This window comes from Lithobates pipiens, unplaced genomic scaffold (assembly GCF_037356315.1).
Source record: "Lithobates pipiens isolate NorthernLeopardFrog02 unplaced genomic scaffold, aLitPip1_a1.2 Scaffold_8, whole genome shotgun sequence".
NCBI lineage: Eukaryota > Metazoa > Chordata > Amphibia > Anura > Ranidae > Lithobates > Lithobates pipiens.
Window position 1 is genome coordinate 156217572 of NW_027507903.1, and position 27059 is coordinate 156244630.

Consider the following 27059-nt stretch of genomic DNA (forward strand, 5'->3'; position numbering starts at 1 on the left):
AATTTGTACATTTGGAATTTCGAAATTCAAAAATCTGAAATAATAACTATTAAATTATAGTTATTGTAATTTCCTTTCAAATTTGACTGTTAGTGAACGTAACGAATACAAATTTATCCGAAGTTACGAATTATCCTAAATTAACGAATGCCGCATCTAAACAAATGGAACTGAACAAATTAATAATAAATAGAAATAATAATTAATAAAAAGTATTAGTATTATTATTATTTATTATTAATTCATTAGGTTCCATTCGTTTCGATATGGCATTCGTCATATTTTTAGATAATTCGTAACTTTGTATAAATTTGCATTTGTTACGTTCACCAACAGCCAAATTTGAAAGGAAATTCCAATACCTATAATTTAACTAGTTGCCGCCTGCCCGCCCGGCAGTGTGGCTCTCGTTCTGGGACGCTCTCATATGATGGTATCCCAGAACAGCCACTCTTACTCGCCCGCGGGGGACTGCGGTGCGGCGATCGCTTCTGCGCCGTTTTGCTAGAACAGAGCACGACCTCGATCTCTGTAAAGAGCCATGTCCGCGGCTCTTTAACCATGCTATCGGCTATGTCCAATCACAGCTGGTCACATGTAAATGTGGAGATGCCAGTCATCGCCCCTCCTCGCCTCACACTGACAGTGTGTGGTGAGGAGAGCCGATCAGCGGCATCTCCTCACAGGAGACATTTTACACATGTAATCAGGGCATTGATCATCATAGCGACACCAGTGCCACAAATCAGTGTCAGCAATCAGTGCCCATTAGTGATGCCAGTCTGTGCTGGCTATCAGTCCCGCCTATCAATGATATCCATCAATGCCTATCAGTGTCGCCCATCAGTACCGCCTATCCGTGCCGCCTATTAGTGCCCATAAGTGCGGCATATTAGTGCCACCTAATCAGTGCCCATAAATGCCACCTCCTCAATGCTCACCAGTTCAGCCTATCGGTGCCCATCAGTGCCGCCTCATCAGCGCACATCAGTGAAGGAGAAAAATTACTTAATTACAACATTTTATTGCAGAAACTAAATAAAAACTAATAAAAAAACAAAAACAAATGTTAACATTTTTTTTGGTCTCTCTCTTTTTTTTTTTTTTTTTTTTTTACTAAAACAAAAAAAAAACAGCAGTGATTAAATACCACCACTGCGACAGCCCTGTAGGCAAATGGTTAATAGTTAGTAATAGTTAAGTTATTAATTTAATAAAGCAGATTTCCGAATTTTTGAATTTACGAATGTACAAATTTACTCATTTCTGGATGTACGAATTTTACGAATGTACAAATATTCGAATTTATGAATATTTGAAAAAATTTGGGTTTCCCTTCTTTGGGATATTTCCGAATTGACGAGTTTTGTTGAAATTTAGTTAAAAAACGAATTCAGAACAAAACGAATTGCATATGTCTATTTCTTTCTGATACTCGGAAGGAGGCTTTAGTTTGGATGTGGAAGTACCAGACCAACTATAGCCTAATAAATACAAAGAGACTCTTAATAAAATTGTAATTTTTGCAGCTGTCAATAATTGTATTGCACATTGAAATACGCACTCACCGGCCACTTTCTTAGGTACACCTTGCTAGTACCGGGTTGGACCCCCCCCCCCCCTTTTGCTTCAGAACTGCCTTAATTCTCTGGCATATATTCAACAAGGTGTTGGAAACATTCCTGAGAAATTTTGGCCCATAATGACATGATATCATCGTGCAGTTGCTGCGGATTTGTTGGCCACACATCCATGGATGTGACTCTCTCGTTCCACCACATCCTAAAGGCGCTCTACTGGAATGAGATCTGGTGACTGTGGAGGCCATTGGAGTACAGTGACCTCATTGTCATGTCCAAGAAACTAGTTTGAGATGATTTGAGCTTTGTGATATGGTGCATTATCCTGCTGGAAGGAGCCATCAGAAGATGGCTACACTGTAGTCATAAAGGGATGGACATGGTCAGCAGCAATACTCAGGTAGGACACGGCATTTAAACAATGCTTAATTGGTACTAAGGGGCCCAAAGTGTTCCAAGAAAATATCCCCCCACACCATTACATCACCTGCCTGAACCGTTGATATAAGGTAGAATGGATCTATGCCAGCGATATGCAATTAGCGGACCTCCGGCTGTTACAAAACTACAAGTCCCATGAGGCATAGCAAGACTCTGAGAGTCACAAGCATGACACCCAGAGGCAGAGGCATGATGGGACTTGTAGTTTTGCAACAGCTGGAGGTCCGCTAATTGCATATCCCTGATCTATGCTTTCATTTGTTTATGTCAAATTCTGACGCTACAATCTGAATGTCCCAGCTGAAATCGAGACTCCTGAGACCAAGCAACGTTTATCCATTCTTCTATTGTCCAATTTGGTGAGCCTGTGTTAATTGTAGCCTCAGTTTCCTGTTCTTAGCTGACAGGAGTGGCACCCGACGTGGTCTTCTGCTGCTGTAGCCCATCTACTTCAAGATTCGATGTGTTGCGCATTCAGAGATGGTATTCTGCATACCTTGGTTTTAAGGAGGTGTTATTTGAGTTACTGTTGCCTTTCTGTCATCTCCAACCAGTCTCCAACAACTTCCGCTCACTGGATATTTTCTCTTTTTCTGACTGTTCTCTATTAACCCTAGAGATGGTTGTGTGTGAAAATCCCAGTAGATCAGCAGTTTTTTTTTAATATTCAGACCAGCCCGTCTGACACCAACAACAATGCCACGTTCAAGTCACCTAAAGTGTTACTAAGCCCAGGACCCTGCATTCACTATATCTGGTCTCCCACAGTACACAGGACATGAAAAAAAAACATTATTTTAGTAAATACTAACTGCTAAATACCTTTTCTCATCAGCAGATAAATCAGTCTTTCCTATGAGACAGCAAGACCCCCTAACCCTTTGTCTAGACCAGTGTTTCTCAACTCCAGTCATCAAGGCATTTTTTCAGGATTTCCATTATTTTGCATAGGGGATCAGTTGCACTGCCTTGGTAATTACCACAGCTGTTTCATCTGAGGGAAATCCTGAAAACATGACCTATTGGGGCGCCTTGAGGACTGGAGTTGAGAAACACTGGTCTAGACCAGTGGTTCTCAACTCCTGTCCTCAGGACCCACTAACAGGCCAGATTTTAGGTATTGCCTTAGGAAGATGCAGGCTAGAATACTGCAGTCACTGATCAGCAAATGATATCACCTGTGATGTATTTCAGTTATCGTCCAACCTGGCCTGTTACTGGGTCCTGAGGACAGGGGTTGAGAACAACTGGTCTAGACAGTGCTGATTGGCCCTGTGCTGATCATATGCATCCTCCCAAGAAAAAAAAACCCTCTCTACCAATACACACCAAACTGAGCATGTGCAGCCTAACTCCATAGACTCTGTGTTATCAGGAATTTATTAGGGGACAGTGAAAGGAGGGGAGGATCAGAGAAGACAGGATCAAACAGCCTTTTTACACAATGCGAAGGATTAAGCCCTTAGGTTCCACAGTAACTATAACATGCATTCTTTACTGCATATACAGACTGATTGAGTTTAGTAACCCTTTAAATCCCCTTTCTTCCCTATTCTGAGGCTTGGTTTGCATTTCAGCAAGTCATCTTCACCACGGCTAGATGCCTAAATGTATTGAGTTGCTGCCATGTGATTGGCTGATTTACTAATTTGTGTTACCAAGCAATTGAACAGGTGTACATAATAAAGTGGCTGATGTCTATATGTAAAAAGCAGAGCTTTCTGCAGTAAAAATAATTACAACTAATATAATTTAAAGCATGTCTATATTTTTAAATTGCTTGTCCTGTGGGCCCCAACCCAGAGAGTAGCCTTTACACAGGAAAAATGCTTCCAAAACGCTGCATTGGATGCTTTTCTGTATCTGGCAATGAGGGCATGTAGCCCAAAACTGGGCACACTTGGCAAAACCATAACAAAGCATGTTGGCCCTATATAAATCCTGTATAATAATAAATAATTACCTGAAAGCCTTAGGAGAAAAATATTATTATACTTTCTTATCTTCAGAGAAGAAGCAGTTTCAAAGATGTTGAGTGCAGGGCAAGATATAGTGGCCAGTTTTGGTCACACAAAGTGCAACTTCCAGTAGCTTTTGGGTCCCTCTGCCACATTGGTGTGACAGTGTTGCCAGCGCTATGACAGAGGAGTGTGCTGAGAAGATTCTAAGTCTTAAATTGGTTGTAAACCCTCTCATATACCCAGTTAAGTGAATAGCCCAGGTGATGCACAGAGATTAAACAAACTGCTTGTTTTATCTGCAGTCTTCTCTTGTCTACAACCCTTTAAAAGAACACAGTTGTTATGAAATCCTTCTGCATCTGTGAGGAGTACAGAGGAGGGGGTGGAGAGCTGCAGCTCTAATACAGTGTGTGAGAGCCGATTGGAGGAAAGGGACCCCCCCTCCCCTCCACAGGGGCAGAGGAGCCAAGGGACATGCAGAGCTGTATTCTGAATAGACGAGCTCCGTGCATATCTCCCTCCCTGACACAAATTTTGACTCATGTTGATAACAGAGGAACGAAGCACCAGAAAGAAAAGACACAGAGCTTTGGAGAGAGACAAGTAAACACTACAGATATATGTGCTTTGTTCACATTTCATGACTAAGGTTCACAACCACTTCAAAGAATCCATCCTTAAAAAGACACAGGACAAGGATTACATGACTGAACATAGCAGATACATGACACTAGATCTAATTTTTCTGCCGTGTTTTTCAGGTCATCTGGTATTTGGTGGTTGGAAGAAGCAAATTAGGTCCATAACAGGAGTTATTATTCAAAAACACTCCCCTATATAACTTTTGTAGCATCTGCAGCCCAAACTACCAACTTACTTTTCTTTTTTGTTAATACTATAAATGGACCCACCAGTCTTAAATGCTCTGGGTCCCATGGCTAACCCACAAGCTGTAGATTGTAATTAACTTTATTATTACAACTCCTTCAATAATCTGTTTACCCTTTTGTTGCTTTTCAAGTACTGATTTATGTGCCGATATTGTAGACAAACAGGTTTTACAATAACATTGCAGTACAAGAAACAAAAGTGCAAACTGCAGTATCCATAGCAGTTACACTGAATCTATCTTGTATTAGTCAAGTGTCAGTAAAGAGAAATCTAATTGTTACAGCTCACTACAATTTGTGCTTAGATTTCTGCTCTGTTCATTAAACTCTTACAAACCACTTTGACCTACAGGTAAGCCTAGATTAAGGCTTACCTGTAGGTCCAAGAAATATCTCCTAAACTTACACGGTTTAGGAGATATTTACTAAAAGACAGTGACAGCTGTCTACGGCGCAGGCGCACTATCGACGTTAGCAGCATGCCGCTGCTTACGATGATTTGCCGTTAGTGGCGGCTCATGTGCGGGAGTGACATCATTGCTGCTCCGGCGCTGTGAGTGGCCGGAGCAGCGATACCCGGAAGAAGATGGATGCTCCGGACTATAGGGGACAGTGGTGACATCGCTGGCTCCTGTGTCAGGTAAGTGACACATAATGGGCTACTATGCGATGCATAGTAGTCCATTATGCTTTACCTTTGCAGGGAGACAAAGAGGAAGTAAACCCTGATGGGTTTACTTCCTCTTTAAAGAGACTCTGTACAGTTGCCCTTTCAGGTCAAAGTGAGAATGTGGGCAATTGGGTCTCCCAACCCACTGTTACTCACTTAAGCCTGTTCCTCTGCCTCTTCTCCCTCTGTCAAGGTCAGCATCAAAAGCCCCAGTGGCAACTGATCTCATACACTAAAGGAAATGGGGGCATCACTCCCTTGGTTATACGACAGTACTCAGGCCTAGAAATTGGCTGCTAGACCCAAGCACTCTTCACATGGGTGAAGGTTACATATTCTCCCATACTTCCAAGCACTGGTTATTGCTGCTGGCTACAATGGAAACAGGTGAGGCAGGGGAGCACTGGCAACATAGGTTCCAAGGGGGGGGGGCTTTGCCCTTAATTTCTTTAAATAAAGTTGTTGATGTAGTGAAGGTACAAAACAATAGAACTGGATTCCACAAAGACATCCATGTTGTGTAATTGATACTTTAATATGTTGCATAATAGTATTATTTATGTACGTGCTTAATTGTGGGCCAAACCTTTAAGACATATTGTTTACTCTTTTTCTTTTCGTAGTGATTGGGTATGATTCTGAGTCTCTGATAGAAGTTCACAATTGTGAGAATGCCAAGCAACTTCTTAAAGTTGAGTTCTTCAAGTATGGAATCTGAGTTCCATAACCGTAGTGACTTTGACCGAAATGGAAGTTTTGATAGTCAAGGCAGTCACCATTCCAGAACCAGGAGCTTCAATATGGTAAGTCCTTTATATCTGAAACAATATACATTTAGGTCATGATTGGTTATGTGTTTAACTCCAGTGTTTCTCAACTCCAGTCCTCAAGGTGCCCCAACAGGTCATGTTTTCAGGCACTCCATTATTTTGCACAGGTGATTTGATCAGTTTCACTGAATTAGTAATTACCACAGCCATTTCATCTGAGGGAAATCCTGAAAACATGAGCTGTTGGGGCGTCTTGAGGACTGGAGTTGAGAAACACTGGTTTAACTTACTGTTATTTTTAACAAACGTTTGTAAAAAATGTCGGTCTTTTTTGAATTTGTGCATGGAATTGCTTCTAAAATTTGGGTCTGTTTTTCATCCGGAACATAAAACAAATATAGCAACAAGCACAAAGATAATATTATATCCTGCCATATCTTCAAAATAAAAAGGTTTAAACAAAGACGTAGATGAAAAAATATAATGCTCTCTTGTAAAGCAGGTACTCCAGTTAGGTTAGGTGTGCGTTGACCTGCCCTGTCCTGTATAAAAACGCACAATTTTCTTTACCTGCTCTTCAGAATACAATTTCCCTGAAGTGCCATATGGCCAAATTAAAGAGATTTCAGAGGATAAGCTGCTAAAGCTCATAATAAAAAAGGTTACAAAGCCCAGTTTACCAATAAGCGAAGGTCAGCTTCATCGTTTACTCTTCCCAAGAATTGGCATTTTCAAAATATCTATAAAAGGCCATGCTGTACAATTCTCAGGTGACAAATAATCAACCAAAAATCTGTAGGCGTTTTATGTTGTTTATCTGCTGTTTAGATATTAGAGGTCAGGCATGATCCAACTACACTTATTTGTGCTGGCTGCCAGGGTCTTAAAAAAAGAATTGTCACATTACAAATAATATATGTACATTATGAAGCCATGGGCTTGATTTACTAAAGGCAACAATATTGTGCGAGTGCAGTTGTATCAGAGCTTTAGTAAATGAGATGAAGCTTCATTTTGCAAAGGCTACCCAATCGCGTGCAAGGAACATAAAAAAATAGCATTTCTTCTTGCACATGATTGGATGATGGAAGTTAGCAGAGCCTCTCCCTTCATATACTAAGCTTTGTAGCAAATGCTCTTGCAAAGTGCACAGTCTTTTTGCCTTTAGTAAATCAACCCCCATCTGTTCATGTGCAGCCTATGCATAGGGGCAGGGGGGTCACTCTATAGATACCGCTAGTACTGGATTTGTTTTTCGAGGGACCATATATAACATCTGATATATCCTGTTTTCCAGTTGCAAAAAAGAAAAACATGGGATCTTTCAGGTGCTACTTAGAGTCATAACTAATTTAAACCATTGTTTGTAAAAACATATCTTTTCATTGTTTGTTTTAGGCCTGGTTCACATCTATACAGATTGCAGTTTGCATATTCTAGGTGCATTTTATTATTATTATTATTATTATTATTATTATTATTATTATTATTATTCTTAGCGCCAACAGTTTCACAACTTGAGGGTAGACAGTACAAATACAATCCACTTTAATACAGTAGGAATCAGAGGGCCCTGCTCCTTAGAGCTTACAATCTAAGGGAAGGTCAAGAGATACAAGAGGTAATAACTGTGGGGGATGTGCTGATGGAGAAAATAAATGTACAGTTGTTAGGTGGGGGCCAGATAGGCTTCTTTGAAGAGATGAGTTTTCAGGGATCGTCTGAAAGTGGATAAAGTAGGAGAAAGTCGGACAGATTGGGGTAGAGCACTCCAGATGGGAGAGGCTCTGGAGAAGTCCTGAAGGAGAGCATGGGATGAGGTGACAAGGGAGTTGGAGAGCAGGAGGTCTTGGGAGGAGCGAAGAGGACGATTAGATTGGTATTTTGAGACTAGGTTAGTGATGTAGCTGGGTGCCAGGTTGCTGATGGCTTTGTAAGTTATTGTTAGTATCTTGAATTGAATTCATTGGTTGAGTGGCAGCCAATGGAGGGATTGGCAGAGGGGTATAGCAGACGCTGAGCGGTTTGTAAGGTGGATGAGCCTGGAAGCAGCGTTCATGATGGACTGAACTAGGGATAGCCTACTTGGGGGTATTTTGCATCTTTCGATACACGTTTTTGATCCATTAAAGTCTGTGGAGCCAAAAAACAGAAAAAAATGTCCCTGGCCCTTTCCATAAAATGCACAGATGTGAACGTGATCCACAGGTAGCCATGTTAAATGGTCTGTAGTGTGTTTTTGCAGAACTCAAAAATGCACTAAAAATGCATAGGTGTGAACCAGGTCTAAAGCCCCATACACACTATCAGTTTTCTGCAGATTTTTTCCTTCAGATTTACCAAAACCATGTAGTGCAAGGGCCTGCCTGATTGCACACAAATTGAAACTCCTAAGGTTTGACCTCATATTTATTTGTTTTTGGTAAATCTGAAGGAAAAAATCAGCAGAAAATCTGATAGTGTGTATGGGGCTTAAGACTAAAAAGAATAATAAACGATATGGGGTTCTTTTTGTTTTTGTTTGTTTTTTCCTTTACAAACAACGGTTTCAATTAGTTAGCATTCTTATTAGCACTTGAAAAATCCCATCCCCAATTTCCTCTTCTCTATTTTACTACTAAATTTTAGGGGGTGTGCTGTAGTTGACCCCTGTAGCCAGTCATCCTCTAGTGTATGATATATGATCTTTGTGATATAGTGGCAGAAATTATTCCTATGTATGTTACTATGTCCTATTGCTTACAGATATTTACTTTTAAAGCAACCTGGTCATACATCAGGTGCTTACTTTTAATTCTATTTTAAGTGCTAATACTATAAAGCAGGAATGCCCAACCTGCGGCCCAAGATGGCTATGAATACTCCCCAACACAAAATTGTACACCTACTTAAAAGTTTTTTTATTTTTGATATTTTGTAAAAATGTGCTTGACGAAAAATTTAACAGTGTCTGTTTACTGGACTTTTATAAGTTATATCTTGCCTAAGATAAATATCCCACTCTTCACAATCACACATTAATCATGCGATCAGTTTTTGAAAGCACCTATATTTGTGAGCAACTATTTTCAAAGATGAAGCACACAAAGGGAATCCGAACCAAAATATCTGATGAGCACCTTGAGAATTCATTAAAACTGTTACTACATCCATTCAACCAGATATTGATGCGTTCGTCTATCAAAAACAATGTAAAATATCGCACTAGCTTTGTTGTCCTTTTTTAATTAACAGCTACATTATCTGTATCGGTAATTGTTGCCCAATGTTTTCTGCTCATCAGCTATCCTTGTTGTTGGTGTATTTTATGTGTGGCCCAAGACCATTCCACTTCTTCCAATTTGGTTCAGGAAAGTCAAAAGGTTGGAAACTCCTGCTCTAAAAGTTAAAGTGTTAAAAATCAGGCTGTATACAGGCATACCCCACTTTTAAGTACACAATGGGGTTTTATTTACTAAAGCAGAAAAGTGCAAAATCAGGCTCACTTCTGCATAGAAACCAATGAACTTCCAGGTTTTATTACCAAAGCTTAATTGAACAAGCTGGGGTTAGAAGCACATTGGCTTCTATGCAGAAGTGAGCCTGATTTTGCACTTTCCAGCTTTAGTAAATAAACCCCATTGTGTACTTAAAATTGGGGTATGCCTGTATGCAGTAAAGTATGCTTGTTATTCTCACTGTGAAACCTAAGGGGTTAATTCTCAGCATTGTGTAAAAAGGTTTGTTTGATCCTGTCTTCTCTGATGCTCCACTTCTTTGTCCAAAATCCATCTGCTGATAGAACGGAGCCTTGGGGGCAAGTTGCACATGCTCAGTTTGGTGTGTATTGCTAGAGTTTTTTTTTTTTTTTCTTGGGAGAGTGCATGTGATCAGCACAGGGCCAATTAGCACTGCCCAGACAGAGAGACAGGGGTCCTGCATCCTCATAAAACAATCAGGGGAGAATGTAAAAATCCTCCTGCAAGCTTTCACCAGACACTGATAGAAGTGACAAGAGTGCTATATACGGCTGATTAGAAAAGCAGTTTATATTTACTAAAATAATTGCACTTCCATGTGTACTGTAGGAAACCCCATATAGTGAACGCAGGGTCCTGGGTTTAGTAACGTTTTAATCGTGCTTTTAAAATATATTAGCTCTTTCTTTATGTATCTAGGAACACCAACAGTGTTTTAAATATATACTCTTAACTTCAAATTTTGTAGATTTTTGCAATGCTCTATGGGTTTGGCTAATGCAGAATGACCAAATGACCCAAGTGAATGTTATATTACATATAGGGCCCATTTCCAATTCTCCACTGCAGTGTATTGCATTAACATGCAATATGTGAATTAGCACATTGCAGTGCCATCAATTTAAATGTCCCCCCTCAACTCACTAAAGCAACACAGGTCCCACACACATGCGTTGCAGCACACTACATGATAATGCATGATTTGAAAGATGATTGATACATGATTTCAAGGGCTGCTTCGAGAATCCTATATCCCAGTGCCAGAATTAATCACTCATTTTCAGTCCTTTTTCGTTTGTTGAATTACCAAAAAATAAAAAATAAAAAATAAAATTTTTGCATACAAATATAACTCTTAAGGAATTTAGGTTTAATTTTAACTTTTAATTAAAATTTTAGGTTTAATTTCCTCATTATAATATTTCCAAATGTTGAGGGAAAAAATGTCAATTAATGAGCTGCAAAAAAAGTCTTAGGGCTAGATGGTAGTAATTAGCTTATTTATAGCAATCACTGCTTCACTCCGAGCTTTAACAGGACATGACATGTGCGGTTTCCATGGATACAAGGATTCGAACAATCATGTCACACTCAGGCCATACATTCAGTATTTCCTAACTGTCAATTAGGAATCCAAAACAGGCATTGCCCGTGTCCAACGTGCTGCCTAAAGCTTCATTATTTGTTTCCGTGACTTTGGGTGAGAAGGTGACAGGAAAGTGCTGGACGGAAGGCACATCTCTCCAGATAAACCACAAAATTAGCAAAAAGCGCCAGAAAAGCGCGCTCTATTGGAAATGTTGCTTTCACGTTTGCTTGTTTTGTTTTGCTGGCTCTGAGAAAATTCAAGCAGTGTATGGACCTTCTAGCACCGTTTTGTTCAATAAAAGTTGAATGTTCAGTCTTGTTTTTTTTTTGTTGAAGTAGCCTGTTGGAAAGCTGTCAGCTTAACGGGGCCAGTAGCCAATCAGTTGCATGCATGGTTCGGGTATTCTTACAGCCTGTGGTACCAGCTGTAAAAATACAATAGCTTGGCAGTAGAATTTTGGCCGTCTGCGCTGTTAGCTTGGTTGGGGGAGGAATCTGTCAGATTTCTTTTGTTCAGCCTAAATGTTGAACAAAAGAAATCTCTATGTGTAAGGCCGGCTTTATAGAGTTAGGTTTAAAGTAGTATTAAACCCCAAAACACAAAATGTATATACTGAATTGCAGCTTACCATTTTTAAATGTGGTGTCTGCATTTGTTTCCTTTTTTATTGGGCTTTTTCTATTATTTTTATCTGGCCAGTAAGTCTGTTATTTATTTATTTATTTATTTCCAAAAAGATTTTTATTGAAAATATAACATATCCAGAAAATATTATCTATTTTTCAACTTCCTCTTATGCCGCGTAGACAGGATCAAAGTTTTCGTCTTGCATATACAAGATCACACAAGTTCTCTGATCTTTCGACTGTCAAGAACGCGATGACGTACAACATTACGACGAGCCGAGAAAATTAAGTTCAATGCTTCTGAGCATGCGTCAAATTGTTTCCGAGCATGCGTAGGAATTTTGCGCGTTGGAATTGCTACAGACGATCAGAAAAACAGAACCTGCTCACAATCTTTTGCTGGTGGGCCAGCAAAAGTCCGATGGAGCATACACATGGTCGGAATTTCCAACCAAAAGCTCTCATTAGACTTTTGCTGGTGGGATTTCTGATCGTGTGTACGGGGCATTACAGACCAAGCTGTCCAACATAAGTGGCAGTTAGAGGGTTGACACAAACCATTTACCACTGACAGGGGTGCTAACAATGGTCAGTTTTTATTTATGTAAAACTTTTATCCCAAAAGGGAAAATAAAAACGTTGCTTTAACTGCTTATAAAGTGTTAGCTGGAGTTCAGTTTTTATTTGCTAGCCAAGTACATCTGTTTGCTAGTCCTTAAGCCTCGTACACACTAATCTTTTTTGGGGGTTTTTTCCCATTCAACCCAGCAAGGCTGAACGAGAAAAAAAACCTGACGGCTCAGGAGAAGCCGCTGAGCTAACTTTTCAACATCAGTACAGTGGTCTCCCCTGCTGTGCCATTGGGTTCTGACAGAACTCTCTGGTCAGTGCTCTCAGCCATACGAGTGGCTTCTGTTGGACCGGCTCCAGTACACATGGGCCGAATGTTGACCGGTCTCCTTTGAATCGGCCGATGCCGTCTGACATTTGCCCATGTGTACTAGGCTTAACACTCCCCTCTCCGACTGACAATGCTGCTGCCCAAAGGTGTCTCTGTTGCTCCTCTGGTGCAGTGGAAGAAAGGAAGAAAACAGCCATCACAATTGAAGGTGTTCCATGGTCACAGCATACACTTTCACTTTATAAATTACTAAAAGGGTTAAACTTAGCTTACCAATGCTCCCTTATCCTATTCTGTGTGTAGATCTTTGGGCCCCTTCATTGTTGTGTGGGGGAATAACGTCACTCCTGCACATGTGCAAACACCACTCATCCCAGCACACAGAGCTCAGCCCGGTGTTGTAAGCTGAGCTGTGCAAGACGGTTTACAGCATCGGAGAAGACCGTGGGCAGACAGGTAAAGACATTGCATGCCTCTTCTGCAATAAAAGCCTGGCTGCTCGCTGTTTGTCTGTTACAGTGGAACTTCAATTTCGCTTGACATCAGCATTGTAATAACAATACAAACAGTCCAATATAAGCTCATGTTGTGACTTCTGCCTGTCTGCTGGCCATCCCTTTCCACCACTCCCTGGGTTCCTATATTGCAACAAAAGGTAGGTAGTATGATTTTAAATACCCCTCCAGTGATCACACAAGTACACTTCTGTAAGAAAAAATATGTACAACATTTTTATTTTAAGAATGTGTGGCTTGCAAACCGGTTCCCACAAAACATTATCCACTACAAACATGTATAGCTGTTTGTCAAGATAAAGAACTAGGGTCAACGTGTTTCGTGGAAATGATCGCTGCTTCAGGACCTCTTAAATGTACATGATTCTTTTTTGAGATTTCAATTTTATATACTTTTCATATATCTTGTAATTAGACTATACAGAGATGTACTGGTGGAATATCCAGTGAGGTATAGTCCCGTCGGCCTATGGGAGAAAGATCATCCCCAGAGTATAGCTCTTTATACAGAAAGAGCTGTTCCCTGCATGCAGTGCAGCTTCCTCTGCTGTTTACTTTCAATTTCTAAGGACTACATATCCCATGGTACCTTGCTGCCTGGAAGCAGTGATTGCTGTACTGACTCCGCCTCCTGAAACGCCTCCTCTTAGCACCTCTGTAGTTTAGAAGGTAGGCTCGGTGAAATGTGTGACACACCAGTGCTTCACAGAATTTGGGGAGGTAAATGTGTAGGGATCTTCACAAAGTAACTTTACAAACTTCAAGATCCTTCAGAGTAATAGGAATAGGCTAGAAATAATTGAAATGCAATGTGGAAATGAATATATGAGTCTACATATTGACCATAGATACACTTTAAGGATTGCTAAACTACGATATATTACATTATTTTATTTTTTTTATTTTTTTTAGTACTGCTTTAAATAAAGCAAATAATGGCTCTGGAATTTTATTGGGGAATAGTTAGGTTTGAATAAGGTAAAATAGGACGTTTTCAGTGATATATATCGCTTTGTATACAGCAGCCCCTGTGTCTTTCTACAAAGTTATAATCAAAAACGTAGAAGGTCAGTACTGCTATGCGAGAACGTAGATCCCATTAAAATAAAGTTAACCATTAATTTCCTTACGAGTTTCCATGCCTCTCAGAAGCAGTCATTTCGGTAAAGCTGTTTTGTAAACAGTAACTTACTCATAAGCTGAATAATGAGTCTCATTTGTTAGCTATGTCATTGTTGTTTGCCTGTGCATGGAATTTGCGTATAAGTGGCAGTGAAGACTGTAAATGTTTGTGTACGTGATACAAGTACAGTTCCTAGAATACTAACGAAAACTTAAAAGGAATTTGTAACCTTAGCCACTAATTAGCACAGCGCTGTACATGTCATGGGTGGCTGAGCGGACTGGCCAATTACCCTACATCAGTCCCCCCTGGCTTCCCAATGCCAATTTAATTTGAACATGCATTTGATGGGTTTACATTTCCATACTAAGTCATATTATGGATGCGTATTGTGAAAAGAGCAGTTACTACTTCATCTTCTAGGTAAAAGATGGATTAAATATTCGACAAAACCCCACCAAGGTCTCCATATTTAAAGAGCACTGCAGGCAACTAGTCAATCATTGAACTGCTAATGGTACCCAGGAGACAATGCAATTTGTGCTAAAATCAGAGCTTCTGGATGAGCCTACAGCTTTTCATACAATTCCATGTTGTGTAACTTCCTTCTCATTCTCCATTGGGGGTGGTAATACCCCAAACTGCATTTTAGCGGGCTCAGACTTATTAAAGCATAACTAAAGGCACAAATACTAACCTTAGTTCCAGCAGTCCGATGCCTGCGATATTCCCCACCGACATCGGCAACTTCTCCCCAGGTTCTTCCAGGCGCCAGTCCTAAGCCATTTTGATTGGCTAGCATAGGATGACATCACTCCCATTCATGTGTGGGAATGCAGTCATCCTGACACACTGGCAGTATGGTGGAATGTAAGCCAAGCTGTGCATGCACAGCTTAGTATACATTCCGCAGATGATTTTGAATAGGCAGGTAAGTGTACTTTCTTGCAAATGAGACATGCCTCCTCTGCGATTAAAAAGCCTGCCTGTTCGCAATTTTTTATTTTTTACATTTAATTCTGCTTTAAAGAGGAAATAAATCAACAGTTTTTAAGAGAAACTAAACCCTCCTGTCCTTTACACACAAGAAAGCTGCTACCTTTGCATCAGTTTGATCTGTAGTTGCAATGGTGACCCACGTGTAATTCGTTATGACACCAGCCATTTGATGGGTTGACAGTTCGGTTGAGAGCACAAGCAAATGTGACAACCGAAAGCAACACAGAAAACTTGCAAGCAGGCAGGTTAGTTATCTCAAAAGAGACATGCAATGCAAAAAAGTATTTTGCAATAAAATACACCTACCTGCCTGCTCACAGTATTCTGTGACATGTAAACTGAGCTGCCCATGTACAGCTCTGTTTACATTATCAGGATAGTCCCTGTTTGCCAAGATGACTGGATCCTGCACATGTGTATGAGTTCTGTCCTCCCACTACCAGCAATGAAGATGGCTGAAGACCAGCACCCAGAAGGAGCTGGGGAGACAATGCCAGCACCGGAGAGGTACCTGCTTTGTAGACTTTGTTTCCCTCAACCATTACATTCAAGATATGCCTTGGAATCAGATGGTAACTGTTAGGGCTATCTCACACCAGCAGACCGCATGCCCACTGGTGTGTGCTGGAAGAACACAGTACTGATCTGCAGTTTCAGGGGGATTGGATTGTTTACTTTTTTCTTTTTGGTCAGAACGTTATTGAAATGTCACAAGTGATGTAAGTTCAGTTGGCCGCTGTGCCATGTGATGAATTGTGTTGCACCATGCTGCGCTGAATAAAAGTACTGCACGCTTTACTTTTTTTCAGCTCCATACCACTACAGCGCAGTGTTGTGAACTGGCCTTATAGGAAATTAGGCTTTTTACCTTGTCTGGCATTGGGACCCAACCCAGTCTTAGCACACATGTGAAAGGGCATTTACAATTACCAGTGTGCTTATGTTAGCTCTTTACTGAACTGTCAAGCCTTCAAATGGCTGATGTCATAGATTATCACATGTGCAGCACCATGGCAAGTACAGACATAACCAAGAAGATGGCAGCTTCCTGGGCTGTAAAGAATAAGGGGGGTTTAGAAGCCTCGGCAGTAAAATATGGGGAGAATTAAATCTGCCAGTGCTGATGACTACTTCACTGATTTACTTCACTGATTGCATGCTTATTCCAGGTCAGTGGCAAGGTTTAACTAGTCTGCTAACCTACCCATGTGTGTGTATGTGTGTATATATATATATAATATAATATAAGTGTGCTTTAACAAACTTCATGAAGTTTTTGAAATCTTTGGGTTGCGTTGACACTATTGCAGTTTCAACGCATCCAATTCGCATAGCAAGAGATTTGTGACCGTCTCTCGATGGAGCCGGTTTACATATCTCCGGAGTGGCTCCGGTGCAAATTGCACAGAAGTCCTGTGCATCTTTTGGTCCAATTCAGGTCTGAAATCAGACCTGAAACAGTGAATGGAGACGCACTGGAGACTCCTGCTGTGAGCCGAAGTGTGCTGCAGTGTGAACCCAGTCTTAAAGAACTCTTTAGCTTCATCCTGTGAGTTTTAAATACAGATCTTGGAGAGAGTGCTGGCTGTAGCCTAAACAAGGTTTTAGCAAGGTTCAAGTAATGTTGAATTCTGATAGACCTTGCTGAAACCTTCATGTTGCAGCTACCAGACTCGTTCTTCTCTGTCACGCATTTTGAGCAGTGTCATTTTTCCATCTCTACTCCTACAGATGGAAAGCGTGTGTGATGGAGCATGTCCGCATAGGACATAAGACATGATCAGCCACATTTCAAACTGGCAAGTTAATGGAAAGTGTTTGATCACCCTGCTTGCATAAAATAAACATGCCATACCTATAAAGGTGGAAAATGTGTGCTCACGGAGGCAGTTGATATGCGTAATCATTAATCCCAGAGAATATATTATAATTTCTAGCTATAATTTGCTTTGATTGATTTCAATGGGCAGGGAAGCTTTAGGAGTTCAGCTGATCTAGCAGATTTAGATGGACTTGACTAACCAATTAAAACTGAACTCCAGTTTACACTTTTTTTAAGCATTTACAGCCACTTTTGTTTTCTTTTGGTATAAATGTTTTATATAAATAAATAAAAGCTGACCTTTGTAAGCACCCCTGTCAGGTTAAAGTGGAACTAAACCCTCCTATCCTTTACAGCCAAAGAACCTGTTACCTTAGCCTGTTTGATTTGCAACTGTCATGGAACTATACGTGATCAGTTATACCAGCCATTTGATGACTTGACCAGTAGGTTGAGAGAACAAGCAGTTGTGACAGTTATCATTCATTGCATACCTTGAATGTAACTGTTTTGGAAAACCGCTAAGCCAGTGGGCTAATTTCCACTTTAAATTGTTTGTCTCAACCCTCTAACTGTCACTTTTGCTGCGTAGCTTAGCTTGGTCTGTTGAAGGAATTAAAAAAAATAACAGATTTATGGTCCGTACACATGTTCCCTAATAGTCGCAAGTAGAAATTGAATAACTAAGTCACGAAAATTCTCGTACGATAGAAAAAAAAAATTGGAAGTGATGTCATGTGTTGTAATGTATTTGTATTGAATTTTCGGACGACAACTATACAGACTAACCGAAAATTGTGCGATCTGGAATCGTATGAGGAAAATTATCGTTCATGCCCGATCGAATAAGATCGGATGAACGGTCGTGATCGGCTGTCAAAAGTAATGTGCGCATGATCCGAAAATCGGACGATCCTTCCTCGGACGACCGTTTTCGTAAGATATTCAGATCGTGTGTACGGGCCATTGATGTCTGGATCACCAGGTAAAAATAAATGGAAAAAAGCCTAAAAACAAAAAACAAATGCAGTAACAATTTAGGAATTTAAAAGTTGCTATGTATTGCATGTATTTATTGGGTTTAATGCTGCTTTTAAATAATCAGTTGTAAACTTAAATGTAGTACTATTGGTTTATGCACTCTATGGGTTACTTCACTGCCCACCCATTATATCTACATAAAGTACCTGAACAAATTGTTATATAGTGGTTTATATGTAAACACATACAGTGCCTTTACAAGAAAACAATCTAAAGTAATGCAAGGACTACATTTAAGTTGTATACTCTATTTGTTACTGTGATGTTATTGATTTACAAATTGCTTTCAATTTTTGTAGGACGATGAGAACATGAAATATCTAACAAATGAGGAGAAGAATGCCCTCATGTTTTTTGAAGAAACATTGGATGCTTTTGAGGAGGACAATGAGGAGCCACCAATCTTACTCAATTCAAGTTTAGGTAGTTACTCATCCAGAACAACAGAAGATAGTCACTCTGACAGCGATGATATAATTGACCTGGTGCAGACGGGCCACAATCATGAAGGACTTTCCTCAGGTATGGTATTGAATCACAGGTTGTGTAAACGGAATGTTGTTCTGATGGACTTGGGTACCATTGTTCATAGACATTTGGCTCACAGCCAAAATATCAGACATTATGAGGTTACATTTTTTTAAAGGATTTAATAATGTTCACTTTGCAACGTGACTGTTCACTTCATGGATACACCCAATCATGTGAAAAGAATACAGGATTTTTGCTTGCACACAATTGGATGAGTGAAGTGAACACCGGTTACTCTATTCACTAAGCTAACATGAATTTTGCAAAGTGAAAATTTTCTGCTGATTTAGTAAGTAACCTCTATTTCTTGGATTCAGTAAGAGTGAAACTGGTCAAACACCCATATATTTCTTTCATTCAGTCTGTGAGCTGAACAAAAGAAATCCAAATATATCTCCATCTACACCAAACAACACAGGTGAATGAATCTCCTGCTGTAGCTATTAGTCAGATAGCCCACGCTGCTGGCATATTTTAATTTGAGGGTACCTGGCAGAGTGGTGCAGACAGGGCCACTGATTGAATTTCAGCCAGTTCTTTAGGAACTTACTGAAATTTGCTCTTTGTATGGCCAGCTTTAGCATACCCAAGCTGGAAGACTCAGGATTGTGAATTCTCAATTTTTTACTTTATTGTTTGATATGTACAGACCGGGCCAAAAAATGCTCTTTTAATCCTCAAAAAGCCACCAATGATAACTAAGTGCATTGGCCGTGAACTGACTAAGCCCTACACATGGTCGGAGATTCCGACGGAATGTGTCCTATCGGACCGTTTTGTCGGATAATCCGACTGTGTGTGGTCTCCATCGGACTGTTTCCGTTGGAGTATCTGATGGACCAAGTGTTCCAACTTGTCCATAAAATTTTCCGACAAAATGCTCCGATCGGACATACTCCGATCATGTGTAGCCTACTCCGACGGACAAAGTGCCACGCATGCTCAGATCAAATTCCTAGACCAAAGCTATTGGCTACTAGCCTGAACGTAGTCCCGTCATAACGAAATAACGTCATCACGTTATGTACAATCGGATTTTCCGACAACTTGTGTGTATGCAACAGTTTCGGACAAAATCCGTCGGACAAAATCCAACGGATTTGGTTGTCAGAATGTCCGACCGTGTGTACAAGGGCTAAGAGTGATGCATAGTTATGACTCGTTACCAAAGCATAGTGATATACATTTATTGCAATAGGAGTATCCTGCAAATAAACTCACTTTATGCCAAATACCAGTGTGTTTAAGCTTTCCTAAAGATGACTGCAAAGTCCAGTGTTTGATTCTGTGAAAACGTTACCTGTGCTCTATAGTAACAGTTTTATTTTACCTTAACTTTAGGCTTGGTGGCATTATTAGGATGATAATTATTAGCAATTTTAAGCCACTTTAATATCAGAACCAGAAAACCTTAAAAAGTTTAAAAATAATCTTTACAAACCATGTTTGCAAGCTTTAGTTACATAGGAACTGCTGTTTTGCATTCTTGCAACACAGAGCATTCTTTGGTTGTCAAACTAACAACCGGAACCGGTCTCAGTGATTTTGTCAAGTGCAGTGGTTGTGGTGAGTGGAGGAAGCCCTGGGCACCCAGGGCATGCCAAAGATGTTTAGATTAAGTATTTCTATGCACCTCATACACCCAAGGATCTTCAGGTTGTTATTAGTCTACCATGAGCCAGTCATTTTGGTTATTTTTTTATTAACTGGATAATTTGTTTTATATGCTAAATTGTAATATTTTGTGTTTCAACAGATACTGGTTCTGGACCAACTACCAATGGTCAGAAACACACACAACACGATTCCAGGCTATTGGCTGCCACTGGCTTTGCTAGTGCACCTGTGATTATGTCATCAAGCGCTATTCAGAGGGTGGAGGACCATTTTCCTTCTGAACCACCAATAGACTATCCTAAATTTCATGGAGCTGTTCCCACGCCTGTAATCATAGCACAAAAGATGTCCGAGAAGAAAACAGAGAATGTACATTTGTCCTCAATGTCACCCAAAGAGGAGAGATCACCAGAACTGAAGAAGAGTGTAGCTACCTCACCAGTTGGTGACGATCATTTTGTATTTCCTGGTTCACCCAATGGGAAACTTAACAGATTTCCAAATAACATAAGTGTTAAACTGGCAGGGAAACAGTATAACAAAACGATCGCTAAAGCAGCTGTCAATGTACAAGAAAGAAAAGCTCAAGTCCTGGCCAATTTACATGGGCCAACATTGTTTGCAGAGGAAATTGATGGAAAAAACAGCGAACAACTCATTCGGAGGACATCATTTCGGGATGTGTCTTCTGAGCAAGCAAGATATGAAGCACTCACTAAGCTTGGCTTGGTTAAAGAAATGCCAATTCAAGCTAACATGCAGACCACTAGTGCATGCACCTCTCCTGTATCAAATGGTCAGCACTCGCCAAAGTTTTTCCCTCCAGAAATAAAGAGGAGATTTTCAAATGAGAAAGTGAATGCAAATTCTCAACTCTCGGCAAAGATCCCAACTCCAGAATTGAATACAAAGATTTCAAATGAGCACCATGTTGTCCATAGTCAGAACTCTTCGAAATTTTTCACTACAGAAACAAAAAGGGTACCTTCAATAGAGAAGGATAACGTGAGCAGTCAGCATTTGCCAAAGGGCTTGGCTGAAGAATCAAACAGGAGACTTTCAAATGAGCAACTGAACACGCGTGTGTCAATAAAGGTCCGGTCTCCAGAAGCAAGCAAAAAGATTTCCTATGACCATGATTTTAACAATGGTCAGAACTCTTCAAAATATTTCACTACAGAAACAAAAAGGGTACCTTCAATAGAGAAAGATACCATAAGCAGTCAGCATTCACCAAAGGTCTTGGCTGAAGAGTCAAACAGACTTTCAAATGAGCAAATGAACACGCGTGTGTCAATAAAGGTCCGGTCTCCAGAAGCAAGCAAAAAGATTTCCTATGACCATGATTTTAACAATGGCCAGAACTCCTCAAAATATTTCACTACAGAAACAAAAAGGATACCTTCAGAAGAGCAAGACCACATGAGTGGTCAGCACTTGCCAAAGGTCTTGGGTGAGGAATCAAGCAGGAGACTTTCAAATGAACAAGAGAGTATCAGTAAAATATTGAGGAATGAACCCAGTCCCTTTGTTCCTTTGGGGAAATCTGTTGTTATTAAAGGAGAAACACCAGCTTCATATGTTGATAGAAATAAGCGTCACAGTAGCATATATGTTAATCATGAGCAAAAGCAGTCAAATCACCAAGAAATCAAGAGAACGCAGTCGGTGCCAAGACCTACTGGGTTTAGATCTCAGGGGATTACTGTACAGTTCTCTGGACGTGACTCTTCTGAAGAAACTAGGAAAGATGCATTGAGAAAGCTAGGCCTACTAAAAGGACAGTCTGGACAGTGAAATCATATTATGTTTTCATTTGGTGGGCATAGCTGAAATTTATATGTGAAGTGCACATACTGCGCAAACTGTAGACTGGTAGTCTCTGAAGGAAATTGTTAATGTGTACAGCACAGTTCTACATATTTATGTAAGATATTAATACCATTACGCCAAAGAATCTTTAACATGTACATGGAAAATATTTCTACTTATTGATTCTTAAGTCTTACCTTGCAACCTTTTTTTATGTATATTTGTTTAGCCAGTGGCAGAAAACAGGATTTGGTATCTATTATGTATTGTATTAGCCAAATCTAATACGGAGTGTAGACTATATTTTACACCTGACTATATTCATCTACATCTGAGTAAAGCAGGCCACATAGAATGATTTTGTTTTGGCAATTTTTCTAAATTTACCAACCACTTTTTAATAGATTAGTTAAGGCCTAAAATAGTTACGGGCGTTGAACCAACAAATCATATGGCGTAAAAAAGCTTTTCATTTAGAATAGTGCAATGTATTCTGTTATTTTATTTATTCAGTATGCTCTGATACAGCAAACTGCTTCTCAGACTACATAGTCTATTTCACATCTCCACAAGAAGTACTGTACACCAAAAAGCACTTCTTGAATGGTAAGTGAAATCACGCAATATTCATTCAAGTATTTTCTTGAAATCACTTTTGTTGAGTAAAAAAAACTCTGGGAGGTCTATGTACATTGAAAGGATGTTGACAAACTTTGTTGCAGGTTCCTACCTTTTGCCTACCTCCCTACATGTTATCCTCAGGAAATAGCTGTTTGTCTGTGTCCATGTGAAAAATGTATGTAAACGGGAGTGATTTATAATAATCAATCAGTTACTACAGGGTTCTAATGAAAGAAGTGTCAGGGTCCGCATCCCTTTAGACGTGATTTCCCATTTGGGAATACCTCACAAAAAATTTCTTTTTTTGATGCAGGTGATGCCCAAAATCTGACTTGTATCTTAGTACAGATGTCTGGGAAAATCCAGTAAGCCAATCACACCAACAGGAAATTATATTTCTTGGGGGCGTTCCGTACACCATCTGTGTACAGAATGCCTCCAGGTTGCCATATTGCAATGCATTTTACAGAAAATTACAGCACTGCAGAGTGAAAAGGAAGGTAGTTCATAATAACACTTAATTATAATATAACTTGTGTAGTAATTGTGTATACTATAATATTTGCTATTTTTTCCCACAAAAGTGCAGTTATCCTTTTAATATCACATTTATAGTTCCTCCAAGCAGGTCTGGAGCAAAAGTATAACAACACTAATAGATATTTGAGAGTGCAGGCTCCTTGAGCCCTCTTGTAAAATTTTATCAAAATTGTTCACAACCTTCTCTAAGTTTCTTTATATATTTATATTCACCTATCTATACACACAACATTATATTTGTTCTCTCTATGTTAAAGTTGGCAGAGAGTGGTAACAAGCAAAACATGGGTTTGCATATTTATATGTCAAGGTTACTTAATAGTCCCAGTAGGAAGTCCAACATGAAGTGTATGAGCTTATGACCTAACAAGGTGACTGAGGATCCAATAATTAATTGGAAATACACATAAATCTACTGGGACACAATACCTGTAGGGAACTATGAGCACACACTGCTTATATGAACAAACAAATGGAAATACAGGGCTCTCACGGCCTTATGTAATACATTATTTAGTTTAGGCAACCACACACCTTGAGAGAGCTTGTTGTACACATTAGATGACTGTTAGCGGGCATGCTCTGTCACCTTTTTAGTCTTTCGATACTAAAGACTACATTTTTTCAAAAGACTGTGAGTGCCCCACATTTCTTGGAACTCAATAACTGGACTGTTTTTTACTCCCAGCCTAGGGTTGTCTTCACATATCAGTTGTGGAATATAAAATGTCAAATCTAATACAGATACTGATACCTTGCCATTGATTTAAAGCGTATAGCGCGGCCTTGGGACACTAATGACATTTAATCCTTTCCTCAGAAGACATACACAGTATATATTATATCATGGTTAAAACATAGCCAGAGTAGAATATTAGATGCATTGTCATTCTCTCCAATGAGATGTACATGTATGTACAAGTCTGCTCTTGCTTTGCTATAATCAACAAAATCTCCTTTGGTGTTTCACACGCTTTCCTCTTTGAACACAATGATCACTATAAAATAAGCTTTTTTGTAATTTAAAGCTTTCACCCTTTCCTTTTAAAACCATGAATTCAAAAGATGTGTTCTCAGACTCCTCATATTAAGACTTCATCCTAATTAGTATCTGTCTTTGATGGAGCTTACAAGGAGAGTTCATGTTGTGCCGATTTTGGTCACATTTTCCTTTCTTTTTCCCTTGTAGCCAATCTTAAAACACTGTGAATGAGAATAATACTAACAACATATACTAGTCATAGGAGAAATCTATTATAAATAGAAAAGCAAAATGTGGAAGGGAACTGGCGATTAAATCCTGCTTCTGTGACATGAGTCCTTAGATATATTCATCTGAAAGATCCTAGGCTGAGCACTTAAAGGGGTTGTAAACCCTCACAGTTTTTCAGAACACTTTGGCCAGCACTCTCAGCCATTGGCTGAGAGCGTTGATTAGGAGTCGGTTGGCAGACCTTTTTCTGTCATGCCCCTTTGACAGAAGTCTGCCCGGCAGCAGTACACATAAGCCAAATGTGCGCCAGTTTCTATTGAACTGGCCGATGCCACCCGACATTTGGCCCACTTGTTCTAGGCTTTACTCCTTCAGATCCTACAGAAGCCACTGTCCGCTCTTTATCCTGTGTGCCAAAAGATTTAGCTGAGACTTCTAAGGAGTAATCATCCCTCTGGCACCTAACATGAGGCAGCAGTGCATCACATAATAAAGTGAACCTATTCCCAAACTATAGACCTTAAAGAGGTTGTAAACCTCCATTTTCAAGTTGTACCTATAGGTAAGCCTATAATAAGGCTTACTTATAGGTACAGTAAATGGCTCCTAAAAATGTGCCATTTAGGAGATATTTACTTTGTACTGCGCTGATGATGTCATTGGTTTATGCTCTGTGAAGAAACAGCCCTCTGTGCCAGACTGGCCAGTCACAGAGCTGATGTCCGTGGCCCTGGAAGGAAGAGGGGCGAACATGAATGCGGCCTCCAGCGGGGACATTGCAGGCTTCGTTTGCAGGTAAGTGTCACATAATGTGCTAGTATGCAATACATAATAGCATATTATGCTTTTACTTTGCAGGAAACAAAAAAGCAGTATATGAGCTTTAAAACCAGCCATCTCTGACCTTTTTAGCTGTATGTACTGTGACGTAAATCATTCTGAAAGATCCTTAAAGATGACAACAAAGACTCTGGAGTTGGGTTTCACTTGGTTTCTATAGACCAATTCACACCAGCCCAGTACCACTGTTTGTTAAACACACACACACACACATTAGGGCAGCTCATTTATTCCAATGGGCTGCACAATGCACTCCAACAGACCAAACTAAGTGTAGTCAGCATTTATAGCAGAGCATTGGTATGAACGGGTCCTAAGACCCCTTTCACAAGGGCTTTACAATCAGGATCGCCTGTCAGTTTTTCAGGCAGACCTTATCATAGCCTCTATTCACTCCTATGGATCAGCGAATGTCAGCAGTGACATGTCCACTGACACCCACTGCTGTTTGATCCGATCCTGTCCATGAAATCCAGACGGATGGTGATGCTATTTTCCCTCCATCTATCGGATTGGATGAAAAACGGACAGTCGGTCCGTTTTCATCCGATCTCCCCATAGAGGAGAGCGAGACTCTGACAGGTCCATCTCAGCACCGTGAGCGGAGACGGACCTGTCGTGCGCCTGCTCAGCAGATCGATCCCCCGCTGAGCAAAGCGGAGTCTGCTGGGCGGACCGGCCATGTGAAAATAGTTTTTAAGTGCTTGTTTAGAATATGTAAATATTTTAGTATGTAAAGTCTGGGCACAGGTTCACTTTATTCTAGAGGGTTTTTTTTTTCAGGAAAAAGGTAAAGCGGTTGTTGGATTATGGAAATGAAGCCGCTGCTCATGTTATTCAGCCAGGTTGTTTAATTTTCCAAATGCCATCTTGTTGCCATACACAAATTCCAGTTTTTCATCTGTATCCATCAGAATCGAAATTTCATATATCCAGGGATATATCCTTTCTGGTGCATTTTGTGCAAAACATATTTAATTGCAATGCATATTTTGTAATATGTTAAGATTGTGACAAACCTTTTTTTTTATTAAACTTCTGAACATTATTTTATGCATTTATCAAAGGACTCTATATACTGTAATTATTATTTTTAATGTCATCATCATCTTTAACTGATATTTAACTGGTAACGAAGTGCTGGAGATCTTTCGTTATTCCTAGTTTGTTCTAGGCATATCTAATTAGCGGTTTTTATTTTTATACAGCTTTCACTTTTTTTTACACTATCAATAGTGGTATGTACCAGTATACACAGAATTTTTTATTATGATTTTCCGATTGGCCTAGTTTCTGGCTGTGCATAGCTAGCATTCCAAATGCTTGGTATAGCCAACAACATTTTGCTGTATGCCATTATATTTGGTTATATGAAACCTATATGGTATTGCTGTTACATCAACCATCTTTGTTTCTATTAATAAATACTTTTTGTCTTCTTATATGTCTCTGGTTTCTGTTATTTAAACATCCATCACATGTTCTTGAGTTATTTTGTACATGTGGCATGCAAATCAATCTGACAGTATCAAAATTCAAGAAGTCACAGGGTGTAGTGTACAGTAGCTGTTTATATCCATACCATAATGGCAGGTGATCATTTAGCTCCCAACTGTCTCTCAATTGGAATCAAAGACCTCTTTATTAGGGATGGGCCGAACAGACCCCTGTTCGGTTCGCACCAGAACTTCCAAACACGAAAGTTCAGACCCAAATAAC

At 39.8% G+C, this 27059-nt stretch overlaps 1 protein-coding gene across 1 annotated transcript in view; it reads left to right on the forward strand.

Annotated features, from left to right (window-relative positions):
- Nucleotides 1-26782, forward strand: part of PROSER2 (proline and serine rich 2) — a 42489-nt gene extending 15707 nt beyond the window's left edge. Inside the window, exons 2-4 of the mRNA XM_077469154.1 lie at nucleotides 6166-6345; nucleotides 18466-18688; nucleotides 20454-26782. Coding sequence (XP_077325280.1) covers nucleotides 6214-6345; nucleotides 18466-18688; nucleotides 20454-22111 — 2013 coding nt within the window. The 5' untranslated portion in view covers nucleotides 6166-6213 and the 3' untranslated portion in view covers nucleotides 22112-26782. The remainder of the gene's footprint in view (nucleotides 1-6165; nucleotides 6346-18465; nucleotides 18689-20453) is intronic.
- The last annotated feature ends 277 nt before the right edge of the window (nucleotides 26783-27059 follow it).